Consider the following 14,650-nt stretch of genomic DNA (forward strand, 5'->3'; position numbering starts at 1 on the left):
CTGAGGGAGGAGGGGCTGGGGGCCTGGACTCCTGGGTCTGAGGGAGGGGGGGGCTGGGGGCCTGGACTCCTGGGTCTGAGGGAGGAGGGGCTGGAGGCCTGGACTCCTGGGTCTGATGGATGAGGGGGCTGGGGGCCTGGGGCCCTGGGGCTGGGGGGGCTGGACTCCTGGTCTGAGGGAGGAGGGGCTGAGGGCCTGGGCTCCCGGGTCTGAGGGAGGAGGGGGCTGGGGGCCTGGACTCCCGGGTCTGATGGAGGAGGGGCTGGGGGCCTGGACTCCCGGGTCTGAGGGGCTGGACTCCCGGGTCTGAGGGAGGAGGGGCTGGGGGCCTGGACTCCTGAGTCTGAGGGAGGAGGGGTCTGGGCTCCTGAGTCTGAGGGAGGAGGGGCTGGGGGCCTGGGCTCCTGGGTCTGAGGGGCTGGACTCCCGGGTCTGAGGGAGGAGGGAGCTAGGGGCCGGAGGTTCGGGGTCCCTGAACCCCCTGACCTTACAGGACCATGGCAGCTGTGGGCTTCGAAGAGTTCTCAGCGCCGCCGGGCTCGGAGCTGGCGCTGCCTCCGCTGTTCGGGGGTCACATCTTGGAGAGCGAGCTGGAGACGGAAGTGGAGTTCGTGTCTGGGGGTCTGGGCGGCTCGGGGCTCCGGGAGCGGGACGAAGAAGAGGAGGCCGCCCGCGGCCAGCGGCGGCGCCAGCGGGAACTAAATCGTAGGAAGTACCAGGCGCTAGGGCGGCGCTGCCGGGAGATCGAGCAGGTAGGTGAGTGCGGATTCCCCCGTTCTGGGGCCCCCTGGCCAGAATCACCCATTTCGGGTCTCTGCCTGTCCATGTGCCAGCCTTCTTTACCCAGCTGGGTGACTCTCGTTCATTCATTCTCCACCTGTCACGTGTCAGGCGCCGTAAGGCCTCTGCAGAGCCGCGTGCTCTACGAGCGGCCCTGACGACCCAGATCGGCTCACTGATGTTTGTAGCTGCCCCTCACGTTCCCCACTAATCAGGGTTTTCAGGGCTCCCACACCCCTCACATCAGGCCTCACGTCCTGACCACTCTGCCGCTTGGGTCTCCCTTGGATCCTTCTCTCCATCCCCATGGCTCCTGCCCCAGACGCGGTTTCTCTCAGCTGCATCACTGCATCGGCTTCCTGGGTGAGAATGAGGAGCGCGCAGTTGGCAGGGACCAGATCTTGAAAGGCCGGGAGCACCAGGGCGTGAAGTTTGGGTTTGGGTTTGTTGTTTAAGTGAGGGAGAGTCGTTGGAAGGTTTCAGACGGGGGAGGGACAGGGTCAGGGCTGGGTGTTTGGAAGACTGAGCTTGGTTGTATTAGTCTCCTAGGCCTGCTGTAAGCGAGGACCACGAACTGGGCGCTAAGTAACAGAAATGCACTGTCACAGCTCTGCAGGCCGCAGGTGCAAGATCAGGCTGTCAGCAGGTGTCAGCAGGGCTGGCTCCTTCTGACGGCCGGGGGTAGGGGTGGGGGTGTGGAGAAGAATCTGCGACCTGCGTCTCTCCTCGCACCGGTGGTTGCTGGTATTCATCAGTGTTCCCCGACTGGTGGGTCTCTGCCTTCACCTTCATGTGGGGTTCTCCCTGGGTGTGCCTGTCTGTGCCCCAGTTTCCTCCTCGTATGAGGACACGGGCCTGCTCACTGACCTCATTTCACTTGATTACCCCTGTGAAGACCCTATGTGCGAAGAAGGTCCGTTCTGAGGTACTGGGAGTTAGGACTCCATGGCTTTTTGGGGGACACCATCCAGCCCCTAACGGTGGTGGTCTGAGCTGGAGCAGGGGTCAGGACACAGAGCAGGTGGAGACCAAGGATGGACGTTCAGGCCCTCTTCGGATGAGGAGCGCATCAGGCTGCCTGGAGCAGGACAGACGTTTGCTTTGACAGATGTCGGAGAGGGCCACATGGGGAGTGCTTGGAGCAGGTCAGCTCCGTGTATTAGAATGTACTCCCCAGCAGCTGCGCCCCCCGTGGCCAGCTGCTCCCGGGCAGCCAGTGACAGCTAGAACGTTAGCAGGACGCTGTCTGCCGTGTGGTCTTACGTCCGCGTGTGCGCACAGGTGTAGTAGACAGTAGGGAGACAAATCACATGTGATCTACGCAAACCAGATGCTCTATGTCCTGTACTAGGTGGCTGTTGGCTCCACCCCGTCCTACGCTCACCCCGACCTGCTTCCCTCCTCAACCACCTCCTCAGCTCTTGTCCCCTGGAGACTCCTCACGTGAATTCCACGACAGCAGTAATATTTCATCCCCGGCATCCTGTGTTCTCAGGGCTTCCCAGGACACGGGTGGTGACATCAGGGCAGCCGTGGTCACGTGGGAGCACCCACTGTGTGCCAGGCCTGCCCTGGGCTTTACACACAGGGTGTGTCAGGACGCCCTGCTGCCTCTCCGCCCCCCCCCCCCCGAAATGGCAGCAGAGACCCCGAGCCCCGTTTGACACATGGATACCAGGGTCCAAAGGGACTCCATTATTTGCTCAAATAGAGCTGGTATTTGAGTTTCTGCTTATTCCACCCCATCGGGAATAGGGGGTGGCGTTATTCCTGTTTTACAAACGCAAGCTCACAGAGGTTGTAGGTGACTCACCCAAGGTCACACAGCTTGAAGGGGCAGGCTGGGGTTTGAACCCAGGTCCTTCTGACCCGGGGCACTACCTGCTCATTCGTGACTAGGCCCACACACCTCTCTGCTGGACCTAAAGTAGCCACCGCCTGCCTAATCTCCAGCAAGTGGGCCGCGCGGTGTCCCCCCAGCACTTTGCACGGCAGGAAGTCACACATTCAGCAAATACTGATGGAGCACCGCACCCCCTCGCCAGGTTCTGCTCAAGGCATGGGGACCCAGGCACGCTCTGTGTCCTTTGGAGCGTATGGTCTGGTGGGGGAGACGGTGAGCAGGAGAAGTGGGTAGGCTAGAAGGTGGTGAGGAGTGTTATGAGGGAAACTGAGGCAGAGAGGAGTGGCTGGGTGCACGGGGGGCACGTGGGGGGCCTGAGGAGGGAGGGGGTGTTGCAGTGTGGCGGGAGGTCGGGGTGGACTACCTGAGCAGGTAACCTCTGAGGTCAGACTTGAGGGCGGGAATCTGCAGGCGTGTGGGAAGGCCCCCAGGACGAGAGGAGGCCAGCTGGGGTGCAGCGGATGCGAGGGAGAGGAGCAGGAGGGGCCCGAGTAGGGAAGGAGTGGGTGCAGTAGGCCCGGAGCATGTGAGGCAGTGTGGTTGGCTCCCCGGGGCCCCGCTGGGGCTCCATTCACCACGCACGGAACAAGTGAGTCCAGGTGACTTGTGCCTCCTCCTGCCTCCCTGCAGGTGAATGAGCGGGTCCTGAACAGGCTCCATCAGGTGCAAAGGATAACACGGAGACTTCAGCAGGAGCGGAGGTAACCCCTTGCATGCCCCCCTGGGCCCCGTGCCTCTGCTCCAGCTGCTGTTTCCACCACCTCTCGCGCTTCTTGCCTGCTTCCTGTCCACCCAGGCCTTGTGGGAAGGGCTGAGCAAGGGTGGGGAGGCAGGTGCGCTCCCTTTGAATGGGACGCACAGCAGAACAGAAGCTCAGGATGTAGAGTCGCACGCTTGGTTTCAAGCAGTTTTGCTGTGTGACTCTCAGCAGGCGGCATCCCTCTCTGAGCCCATTTCCCGTCTCACGGAGGTGGCTAAAATCTTGTGGCTGCTGAGGATTGAACAGGAGCTCATGGGAGGAGCCCAGCCCAGAGCCTCCCGCCACGCGCCGTGTCCCCGTGTCTGGAATGCGCTGTGACCCGGCCAGTCCTCAGGCCTGCACTCACCTGACCCACAGGATGCGCCCGCCCTCAAGCACCTCCTTGGTGTCCAGGTCCCTCACTCACCTGCTTTCCCTGCCTCCTGGCCATTCCTCGCCCCAGCACCCCAGGGCTTGGCCCTGGGTCCCCCCACGTCCACACCTCCGCTCTCCAGCCGGTAGCCGCAGGTGGCGACTTAACCCGAGACTTCGTTAAAATTGAAATTTAACATTAGTCACAATAAATTTTAATTCATTGAAGTGAAATAGCAAACTCAGTTCCTCAGTTGCACTGGCCTCTGTTCACGTGCTCGGCAGCCACCAGTGGTGATTTTTACCCAAACCAACTAAAATGAAATTGAAACTTGCGTTCCTCAGTGGCGCTCACCGCGTGGTAGCCCAGCACGGGTGGCAGCTGACCTCGAAACCAAAACGGCCTCAGAAAGTTCCTCCGTGGCTGTCGCCACGTGGCAGGGGCTCCGCGACAGCGACAGGTGGCCGGGACAGGACGTTTCTGTCCTCACAGAGGGTTCTGTGTCCGGAACGTCACAGCACCATGGTCCTTTGAATCCTGTCTGCAGCTCTTTGATCTCTGTGCCCTTTGTCAGCCGCCTGCTGGACAGTGACTTCTGGTCACGTCACACGCAGGCACAGCTGACCCTGACCTCGCCCCCTGCCCCCCGTCCGCTCCACGTCAGAGAATGAACCCTCCCAGCTGCTGCTCTGTCTCTCACCTCCTCGCCTGATGCACCCTCAGAACAGACCCAGGATGCCAGCACCCTGGGCCAAGGGACTCGGCTCCTTGCCCAACGCCTGCCACACTTGCCCTGGCCTCCCTGACCCTCCCGAGGCTCCTGCCGCCACACTCTGGGTGAACCTTTTCTCCTGGTTGTACCGTTAGCCGAGATTCTCTCTCACAGTCAAACCAAGAGAGTTTATGAAAGGGAAGACTGGCCTTTATGGTTAAAACATTGAAAGTTCGGGAAGGGATCTGCACGTGCTAAGCTTCCCCTAACCATACAAATCAGGGTGATTGTTTTTTGAACAGTCTATCTGGAGCTCAGCCCCGTGCTTCTCAAGAGTGTGGCCCCAGGACCAGGAGGAGTCTTGGTACCACCTGGGAACTCGCCAGAAATTCGGGGGGTGGCCAGGAGGTCTTCTAAAATGTAAGACATGCCATGCCACTGTGTAAAAACAGTATGGCACTTCCCCCAAGTTTAAAAACAATTACCATGTGATCTAGCAACTCCATTTGTAGGTATATCCCCCGGGAGAGTTGAAAGCAGGGCCACTGACGTGCCCGCCCATGATCATAACAGTATTCATAGCAGCCCAAACGTGGAAGCATCCGAGAATCTATCTGCGGATGGATGAACAGTGTGGTCCACACGTAGGAGGACCATCCAGTCTTAAAAAGGAAGCTACACCACGAACGGTGAAGACATTGTGCTAAGTAAGCCAGTCACAGAAGGACAAGTCCTGTGTGATTCCACTCAGGTGGGGACTTAAGTTCACAGAGACGGAGAGCAGAGTGGTGGTTGCTAGGGGCAGGGGAGTGGGGAGTTGTTTAATGGGACCGTTTTACTTGGGAAGATGCAGAGAGTCCTGGAGACAGGTGGTGGTGATGGTTGCACAGCAGCGTGAATGTGCTTAATGCCACTGAGCTGGACACTTAAAGTGGTTAAACTGGCAAGTGGTAAGTTATGTGTATCTCATCACAAATTTTTAAAAATTCTTTTTTCAAAAGTAAAAAATAAATAACTAAAAAATAAGACAGACCAAGTCATTTCTCTGCTCCCAACCCCGCATGGGGTCCCACCAGAGTCAGAGCCAGAATTATCCTCCAACGGCCAACAGGGCCCTGTGTCAGAGGGCCCATCACACTTTGCTCTACCAAGAACACCGCACACATGCTGCTCCCACCTCAAGGCCTTTGCACTGGCTGTCCCTTCTGCCAGAAATGTTTTCCTGCCACTCCTTCACCTTCTCAATGAGGCATCCCCCACCATCTTTTGAGGTTCCAGCCCTCTTCCAGTATCCTGCGTCCTCTTCCTACTTTCCAGCTTACTCTGTTTTGTTGACTTGCTGATTGTCCCCCGAGTTCAGGAGGCTCAGGGGTTTTTGTGTGGTTCCCCGATGTGTCGCCAGCACTGAGAACGCGTGGTGCAGAGCAGGTGCACACACTCACCTGGAAAGAGACTGCATGTAAAGCACTCCGCCCAGGCGCTGGCTGCCAGGTAGCAGTCAGAGCTAAAACCCCCGAGGTTCTGGGCGCCTGGGTGGCTCAGTCGGTTAAGCGACTGCCTTCAGCTCAGGTCATGATCCCGGAGTCCCTGGATCGAGTCCCACATCGGGCTCCCTGCTCGGCAGGGAATCTGCTTCTCCCTCTGACCCTCCCCTCCCCTCATTCTCTCTCTCTCTCAAATAAATAAATAAAATCTTAAAAAAAACAAACCCCGAGGTTCTTAGAAGCGGGGACCGGGGGAGGCAGAGAAGGTAGCACCTGCAGGAGTGCTCGGCACCCATCTTTGCCTTGCCCTCCGGTTACGGATAAGGACACCGGCTGACACCAGGACGTGCGCCGAGCGCTAGGAGATGCTCCCGCTAGCCACAGTGTCACCCTCACGGCGATGCGCCCGCTCAGCGTTGTCCTGTCCTGTCGACTGAGCAGGAAACAGGTGCAGACAGGTCCCCTTGCCTGGCCCAGGGTCCCACCGGCTGCTCAAGTACTTGGCACCCAGGACTCAGACTTGGGAGCTCCGAATCTTCTGGGTCTACAGGTCCAGGACCACCTTGGCTTCGGAGCTGGGGCTGGGCTGTGGGGTACCCCTTCCCCCACCACCAGACGCTGAGGCTGTGCCCCTGGCGGGCTCTCTCCGGACACAGGTTCCTCATGAGGGTGCTGGACACCTACGGTGATGACTACCGCACCAGCCAGCTCACCATCGTCCTGGAGGTGAGCACGGCCTCCCGGCGGGCTGGGGCTGGGGGGCCGGGGGGCTGGGCACCAGGACAGAGTCTTCCCCTGCTGCCCCTTCTCCCCCCAGGACGAGGGCAGCCAGGGCACAGATGCTCCCACCCCCGGCAACGCTGAGAACGAGCCTCCAGAGAAAGAGGGGCTGTCCCCGCCCCGAAGGACGCCCGCACCCCCCGAGCCCAGCAGCCCGACCCCGGCTGAGGGGCCCAGCGGACGCAAGAGGCGGCGAGCGCCCCGGGACGGACGCCGAGCAGGAGCTGTGCTGACTCCAGAGCTGGCCCCGGTGCAGGTGGGACCAGGGCTCCTGGGTCTGGCAACAGTGCTGCGGGGGCTGGGGACGGGGCTGGGGACCGCTGGAGAAAGGAGGTGGGGCTGGAAGGGCTGGGGTGGGTAGGGAAGGAGAAAAAGCCAGGTGAGGGCTTGGGTGGAAAAAGAGAGAGACTTGGAGGAGGCCGGGGAGAAGGTTGGAGCAGAGGGGGGAGAGAGGGTCAGAGACCATGGGGGGAAGGGAAGGCGGCAGTGTCGGGGTTTTCGCCCAGGTGCAGAGGAAGCTGAGGAGCCAGAACTGAGGCCGGTGGGCCTGCTCACGCCTGTTCCTTCTCTCCCCCAGATTAAAGTCGAGGAAGACTTTGGCTTCGAAGCAGATGAGGCCCTGGACTCCAGTTGGGTTTCTCGGGGGCCAGACAGACTGCTGCCCTACCCCACCCTAGCCAGCCCCCCCTTTGACTGACCCCCACCCCCAATAAACTGACCCCCAGAAACGCCTTGGCCACTGTCTACTGTTTCCACCTCTGATCACACACAAGCTCAGGTTCTGGGGTCGCTTTTCACATTTTATTGGCTCAGGGGAGGGGCCTCCTCCATGTCACCGGGGGTGCTCACAAGTTCTTCAGCCACTCCAAGCTTGGGCCCTGGGGGTCCTGGGGGTGGCTGGGCACGTCGGGCATGTTCCCATCATCTCGGAGGGGCACTGTGGGGCAGGAGGGTGGGCCACTGAGACCAGCAGATCTTGGGAGGCCCATAAAGGCTAGTCTGTCAGTTCACATTCAAAGAGGAAGGGGGACCCCAGGGGAGAGGTGAGAGAGGGGACACAGAGAGAAGCAGGGAGATAGAGACCTAGAGGCACGGAAAAGCACAGACACAGAATGACAAAAATCCAGAAAGGAATACAAATCTGGAACGACAACAGAAACTCGAAAGTGCAAAAACAGGAAATGAGTTTCAGGGCACACGGATTAGATCTCAGAAGAAGAAAAAAAGTCCAGCCCACGCTGCAGATTCTCAGACCCCTGCAGAGGAAAGACCTGCCCATGATCAATCCTCCCCCAGCACAGGGAGGTTACCCCACCCCCACTCCTGCTTGGGGCCTCCCACTCACCTGGATAGTTGTAGGGCGTGGCCTGGTTGATCATGGTGGCGTATTTGGTGAAGGGGCTGAGGGTGGGCAGAATTAGAGCTGTGGAGAGACGGGTGAGGCCCGTGGGAAGGTGGCTTTCAGGCGGGGGTGGGAGGGGAAGGCAGAAGAAGCTGAACTTCTGCAAACTATGAGTCAAATACATGGGAGGAGGGGAGCAGGGAGGTCCTGCCCCTCCAGGAGACCCCCCTGGCATTCCGGGATTCCCATTTACCAGCAGAAAGAGAGGGGGTGGGAGCGAGCAATTCAAGGAAACATGGGACCCAGGTCACCCTGGGAGCACAGGGTGGTGGGCGAGCGCAGTGTCTTGGGAATCTTCCAGAGGAATAACGAACTGTTACAAACGGAGGGAAGTTGGGGGGGGGGGGGGTTGTAAAAGGATTAGTTGCCCGGAAATTACAGTGCACCCAGGGTGGGAGCCAGGAGTCTGGGGGGCAGGGGTAAGGGGTAAAAGCAATGTTCTAGGCCAGCACTGTCCGACAGAAATACATGAGCCACGTATTTGGTTTTACACTTCTAACAGCCACATTAAAAATAAAGTTAAAAGATACAAATGAATTTCTAAAATTATTTAACCTGGTGTATTGGATGTATTCCCACATATAATCAACACAAAAGAAGCGGAGATATTTATAGACTTGTCGCACTCTGTGCAACCCGGTGTGTACCGTGCGTTAGAGCGCGAAGCGGACCGGCTCGATTCAGGCGCTCAGCGGCCAGTGCGGCCCGCGGCTGCCCTAGAACCTCAGCGCGGCGTGTGGCCTACAGACCAGCGGTCCCGACAAGATCTGGGGACCCGGGAGATCTGCCCCATCCCAGACCTATACAATGACAGTCGCATCTTAACAAGACCGCCCGCACACTAAAGTGGGAGCAGCCCTGTTCCAGACAGGGGCTGCCGGTAGAACCCCTGGGGGATTTTCACAGGCTAGGGTCCCCCGGGCCACCTCCACCCCACTCCGCTCCACACTGCACGTGGGGGTGGCGGGCGGCCGAGGGTAAAAAGCGGGTAGGATTCGGACATTTTTGTCGCTCAGGTGTTTTTGATGCACAGCCTGGGCTGAGGACCTTCCTCTGGGGGATCGTGCACCTCCTGGGTAGGTGTGCACGGGGTGGGGAGAAGGGGGCTCGTGAAGGGGTCATAATATCGGGGATGGGGTGGGCAAGGGGCCGTCGCGGGGGTGCCGACCCACGAGGGGCCCACAGAACGTTGAGGGGTACTGGAGCGCTCGTGGGGAGCGACGGGACCTTGGGGGAGGGTGGGGGTGACGCACGCTCACGCACCGAGGCCCCCGATGGTGAAGGACGCGACCAGCACCGGCTCCTTGGCCCAGGCCTCCTTGAGGAAGGTGGCGAGTCCTGGAGGGGCGGGTGAGGAGGGTCACTCCTGCAGGGGACGCCCCCGGTGACCTCTAACCCTCTCGCGCCGCCCCCGCCCTGGAGGAGCCCTCTCGCGACCTCGGCGTCCCCCTCCGGCCCGGACCCCTCCGCCTGCACGGAGGCTCCGCGGTGCCCCAACCCCGGCACCGCCGGACCCCGCGCGCCCTTCTCGCCCTCACTTACTCCCGGCCATCTTGGTCGCGGCGGAGGCGGTGGCTGCGGCAAGCACGCGGAGCACTCTGGGAGTTGTGGTCCCCGCGCCGGAGTCCCCGCTCTCTGAGTCTGCGCGTGCGCCCTGGCACGGCACTCCGGTCCAGGGCGGGGACGAGGACGCGGAGCGCTCTGGGAGTCGTGGTCCCCGCGCGCGAACCTCAGCCGTCTGAGTCCGCGCGTGCGTACTGGCGCAGAACAGCTGTCTTGAAGCGGCTGCGAAAACGCAGAATTAAGTGCAAACCGGGCTCTTCGCCTAGGAGTCAAAGCCTGAGGCGTACTCCCCGTCTTCCAGCTGCGACCCATCCAAGGCGCAATGCAACAGTCCTCGTGTTAGAGTTTGCTCATGAAAGCCCGTTTTACAGATGGAGAAACGGAGGCCGGGAGAGGACAAATGACAGCTGTCATTTGAGATCGCAGCTCAAAATCAGTTCTTCCTGGAAGTTTTAACTCTCGTCCCGGAAGGGCTAGGTGTCTTCTGTGGATTCTCTCAGTGCCATAGGTGACCTCTAGGGTAGCTCACTTTTTTTTTCCCCCCACTCACCGGGTCGGCCTCTGTCTTTACATCAGACTGGGAGCTGCTCTAGGGCAGTGATGGGGTCTGAGTCCTCTCTGTGCCCCCAGAATAGCGCAGCACAGGGTCTGGCACATAATAGGTGCCAGTTTTTAGTCTTTTTTTTAAGTTTAATTGGTGAACGCAACTGGTTGTGACTGCCCCTTCTCCCAGGTTTTTCCACAGCACCATGGGGATGTGACACGGTCACCCAGAGGCCCCCACTTCCCTCCTCCCTTCCTTAAACAGAGCTCTGGCTCTGACTTCCTGACATTGCATTTCCTGAGAAGTGAGAGGGCACAGCTGAGCCCTGGCTCCTGCTTCTGCTCCAGCCAAGATCTGCCCGCCATGGCTCTGGTGCTGATCCTCCAGCTGCTGACCCTCTGTGAGCCACCCCACCCCCTTCTCCCTGGGTCCCAGGCTGGTTGGGGTGCAGAGACACAGGCTCTGGGGACCTGGACACCCTGAGTAGGGAGGGGGAAAGGAAGAAGGCTAATGAGTCTCCCTGAGGGCAGGTGCAGGATGGTGAGGCAGCACTAGCTGAGGGTTCAGAATTCTAGACCAGAATAAGGGGACAGGACTTAGATCCTTGGGTCCTAACACAGAAGGACACATGGGTCCTGAATTCCTGTTCCTGGACAAGGAGAGAGTGGGGGCAGGATTCTCTGGGTCTTGAGGCAGGAGGGTGCGAAGGACCTGAACTCCTGGGGATAGCAAGTGCAGAGTCCTAGATTCTGATGTAGGAAGAGGATGAAGCCAGAACACCTGGGTCTCTGGGAAAGGAGGGAGCTGGGGACCCAGACTCCTGACCCCCGGGGAGGAGACATTGTGGGCTCAGATTATTGTCTCCTGGAAAAGGTGGAGTCCAAGGGTCTGATCACTGGGTGTAGAGGAAAGAGGGGGCTGGGCCAGACTTGTGAAGTAGGTGGGGATTAAGAGCCCCGAGTTATGGCTACTGAGAGAGGACATATGGGTAAGATTCCTGTTTCTCAGAGGAAGGATTTAGATGTCTGAGTTTGCAGTGAGGTAGGACTGGGAGAAGCCTAGGGCTTTGAAGAGACTTAGCTCCTCCACCTTCTACAGGGCCTCTGTGTCATGCAGACCTCACTTCAACTGGTGAGTAAGATCTCCCATCCATTCACCTGTAACCTGCTGACAACCCATTTCCAACTATTCAGATTTTATTTTGGTGCTCAAACTCATCCCAGATTTCCATATTTCCCTCCCACTCCTCCCTTTTTTCATCTTTTCCGTCCCTCCCTCCTTCCTTTCTTTCCTTCATATCTTACTCCCTTTAGTGACCAGTGTAGGTGAGTAGTGAAGACCATGAACTTTGGAGCTAAAGAGACCTAAGCTGGAACCCCACTCTCACCATATTATTCATTTACAACTTTGAACAAAACACTGCTTGCTACTCAGTTTCCTTCTCTGTGAAATGAGCTGTTGTGAGGATTTAATAAAATCATCCCTGGCTGGCTCAGTTGGTAGAGCACGCAACTCTTGATCTGGGGGTTGTGAGTTTGAGCTCCATGTTGGGTATAGAGATTACTTTAAAAAATAAAATAAAAGTATTTTTTTTTAAATCACGTATGTAAAACCCTTGACTCAAAGCTTGGCATAGTGCAGGGCTCAAGAAATAGGACCTCAGGCAATGCCAAATTAACTCCCCCATTTGGAAGCCCATTTCCACAAGAGTAGGATCCTCCACCCTGAGATAGCCTTGAGTTTCTTTCCAGGTTTTCCAATTGGTGAGATCTCTTTCTCTCAAACCTCCCTCATGATACTACAACTTCAAATAAGAATCGCCCGGAAAACCACTGATACGATACCTTAGCTATCAATTTATTTTAAATTATTATTTTTTAAATGATAAAGCTAACATATATTCATGGTTTAAAAAATGATTCCCAAAGGACATAAACCTCCCTCTTCCCCTTCCTCATCTTCCTTAAATAAGCTCTGAATCCTTACAAAAAGTTTCCATGCATTCAGACACATACATGTATTTATATACTTCTTTGTTGTCTTGCCAAGGCAAAATTGATATTTCATGACTCACACTGTTCTGCATCTTACATTTTTTCACTTTACAATCTCTCTTGGAGGTGTTTCCGTATTATTATAACGAACTCTATGTTTTTTTAACTGCTATTTAACATTTGCCATTGTATGGTTGGATTCTAGTTTGTTGGCCCTCTTGATGTATATTTAGGTTGTTTCCAGTGTCCTCTCCCAGCCCCACCCTAATCAATGCTTCAGTGAGTACTCCAACGTGAGCTTTTTGTGCCCACGTATGTACAGTTGTCTAGGGTGAAACAGTGGAATTATTAGGGCATGCCCTTTGTGTATTTTGATAGAAAGGGATGAACTGCCTTCTCAAAAGGTGCACTCAAGTGTACCTAACTACCTGTTTCACCATATCTTCACCCAAACAGAATATAAACCATTGTTTTAATTTTTGACAACCTGATAGGCAAAAAAATCTTACTGTTGTTTTAATTTTTTTTTTTTTAATGATTACCAGTAACATTAAGCAACTTACCCCCTCCCCATGTGTTTTCATCCATTGGACTTCCTCTTCTGTGCACTACCTGGTTCCTATGTCTTGTCCAGTTTTCAACTGGGCTGGGTTTAGGATTTCTTTCTATACTCTTCATCTATGGGATTAATGAATAAGTCCTTTCTGCCAGTGCTATAGCTTTTTTTCTAGCTCCGTCTATTTTCATACACAACTTTAAAATTTTGCAGTCATCAAATTAGTTAACCTTGTCTCTTCTGAATTTTTTGTTTTATTTTTTAAGATAGCTTTCTCTTCCCAAGACAAATATACTTTCCTATATTTTCTTCTAATACTTTTACAGTAAAACAAAACAAAATAAAACAATGTAGGTCTTTAATTAACCTGGAATTGGTTTTGGGGCATTTGGTCTGGAATTTGGTCTGAGGTAGGGATACCACTTTTTTTTTTTTTTTTTTTTTACCCAAATCAATAGCAAGTTTTGGCAACCACTGAAATATGTTGACTTTGTTAAAAATAGTCTGAAGAGCAATTTACAAGTACAGATTTCTGGGACCCAATCCCTTGACATTACGTTTAAAAACCATGGAGTAAAGCTCAGGAGTTGCCCTGCTACTCTAATTTGCAGCTAGTCTTGACAATCTTTGACTGGGGTCCAGCATCTCCCCTATTTTATAAGCAGGAAACTAAGGATGAGAAAGAGGCAGGGATTGCCCCAGGTGATTCTCTCCCCACCCCATCTCCTCAGGCTCCCAGGAATCCCAGGGCCCCAGTAGCCCTGTTTTTTCAGTCCCCCCAGCCTTATACCCCAAGCCATGGCTGGGGGCTCAGCCTGCTGCAATTGTAACCCCTGGGGTCAACGTGACCTTGAGGTGCCGGGCACCTCAACCTGCCTGGAGGTTTGCACTCTTCAAGTCTGGAGAGATCACCTCTGTGCTGTACCGGGATGTGTCCATGGAGCTGGCAGAGTTCTTCCTGGAGGAGGTGACCCCAGCCCAGGGGGGCAGTTACCACTGCTGCTACCGGAATCCAGGCTGGAATCTGGGAGTCTGGTCCCACCCCAGTGATACGTTGGAACTGCTGGTGACAGGTGAGGTCCTGGGGCGGGGGGGAAAAGAAGGGACTTTGGGGTGTGATGAGGGAGGGAGAAGGAGGGACAGAGAAATACAGGGAGAGAGATACTGAAAGAGACATACAGAGACAGGCTGGTACAATGACCCAGAGCAAAAAGAGCTACGTGGGGAGAGAAAGAGAACCAGAGAAACAGGTGATTCTTAACCAGGGACGACTGTGCCCCCCAGGTGAACTTTCTGGTAATATCTGGGGACATTTTTGGTTGTCACTACTACCAAAGATGCTGCAAACATCCAGCAATGCACAGGACAGCCCCCATCCTCACCCCATACAACAAAGAATTATCCAGATTTATCCAAAATGTCACCAGTGAGGTTAGGAAACCTTGGGAGAAACCCAGAAACACCAGAAGAAACAACTCCGGAGACGCTGCCTCCGAGATCCAGGGTAGTGAAACGCACAGGACGGGGAGATCAAAACAGGGACACGGAGAGAGGCTTTTAGTGAGGCTCAGGCCAAGAGAGAAAAGGGGACAACCAGGGAGAGAGAGGCAGAGACACAGAGAAAGGTGCACTTGGGGACGAAGACACAGGGGGAGCCAGGGACAAGGATGCAAAGGGCACAGAGACCGACACGGAGGCAGAGAAACTGTGGGAGACACTGGCAGAGATAGAGAGAGACAGCGGGGGGAGGCGGGGGGGGGGGGGGAGGTCCGGGGGGAAGTAGGGGGTGGGAGGCCAGTGGACCGGGGAGAGGGAGTGGG

The 14,650-nt window shown here is 56.1% G+C and overlaps 3 protein-coding genes across 4 annotated transcripts in view; 2 read left to right on the plus strand and 1 right to left on the minus strand.

Moving 5' to 3' along the window:
- Positions 1-7,579, plus strand: part of TFPT (TCF3 fusion partner) — an 8,472-nt gene extending 893 nt beyond the window's left edge. For both annotated transcript variants that reach the window (XM_032388826.1, XM_032388827.1), the window contains exons 2-6: positions 494-752; positions 3,314-3,384; positions 6,648-6,717; positions 6,809-7,027; positions 7,349-7,579. In XM_032388826.1, the coding sequence (XP_032244717.1) occupies positions 494-752; positions 3,314-3,384; positions 6,648-6,717; positions 6,809-7,027; positions 7,349-7,468 (739 nt within the window). In that variant the 3' untranslated portion in view covers positions 7,469-7,579. The remainder of the gene's footprint in view (positions 1-493; positions 753-3,313; positions 3,385-6,647; positions 6,718-6,808; positions 7,028-7,348) is intronic.
- NDUFA3 (NADH:ubiquinone oxidoreductase subunit A3) lies at positions 7,554-9,823 on the minus strand. The gene is made up of 4 exons (XM_032388839.1): positions 9,716-9,823; positions 9,437-9,511; positions 8,117-8,194; positions 7,554-7,708 (listed from the first exon to the last, which is right to left on the minus strand). Exons 1-4 carry the CDS (start codon positions 9,723-9,725, stop codon positions 7,617-7,619), a joined length of 255 nt encoding a protein of 84 aa, XP_032244730.1. The 5' UTR covers positions 9,726-9,823; the 3' UTR covers positions 7,554-7,616.
- Positions 9,824-10,409: 586 nt separating this feature from the next.
- The window catches only part of OSCAR (osteoclast associated Ig-like receptor), a 6,368-nt gene continuing 2,127 nt past the window's right edge, over positions 10,410-14,650 (plus strand). The window contains exons 1-3 of the mRNA XM_032388842.1: positions 10,410-10,680; positions 11,379-11,411; positions 13,562-13,903. Of these exons, the coding sequence (XP_032244733.1) occupies positions 10,644-10,680; positions 11,379-11,411; positions 13,562-13,903 (412 nt within the window). The 5' untranslated portion in view covers positions 10,410-10,643. The remainder of the gene's footprint in view (positions 10,681-11,378; positions 11,412-13,561; positions 13,904-14,650) is intronic.

The sequence above is a fragment of the Phoca vitulina genome, unplaced genomic scaffold (genome assembly GCF_004348235.1).
Source record: "Phoca vitulina isolate PV1807 unplaced genomic scaffold, GSC_HSeal_1.0 scaffold52, whole genome shotgun sequence".
Classification (NCBI taxonomy): Eukaryota; Metazoa; Chordata; class Mammalia; order Carnivora; family Phocidae; genus Phoca; species Phoca vitulina.

Bases quoted from the DNA above. Each gene is read 5' to 3' on its own strand.
- NDUFA3 (XM_032388839.1), bottom strand. The intron at 8,195-9,436 runs GTGCGTGAGCGT...GTCTCTCCACAG, and splicing joins CTTCACCATCGGGGGCCTCG to CTCTAATTCTGCCCACCCTC. The intron at 7,709-8,116 runs GTGAGTGGGAGG...CCTGCCCCACAG, and splicing joins CACGCCCTACAACTATCCAG to TGCCCCTCCGAGATGATGGG.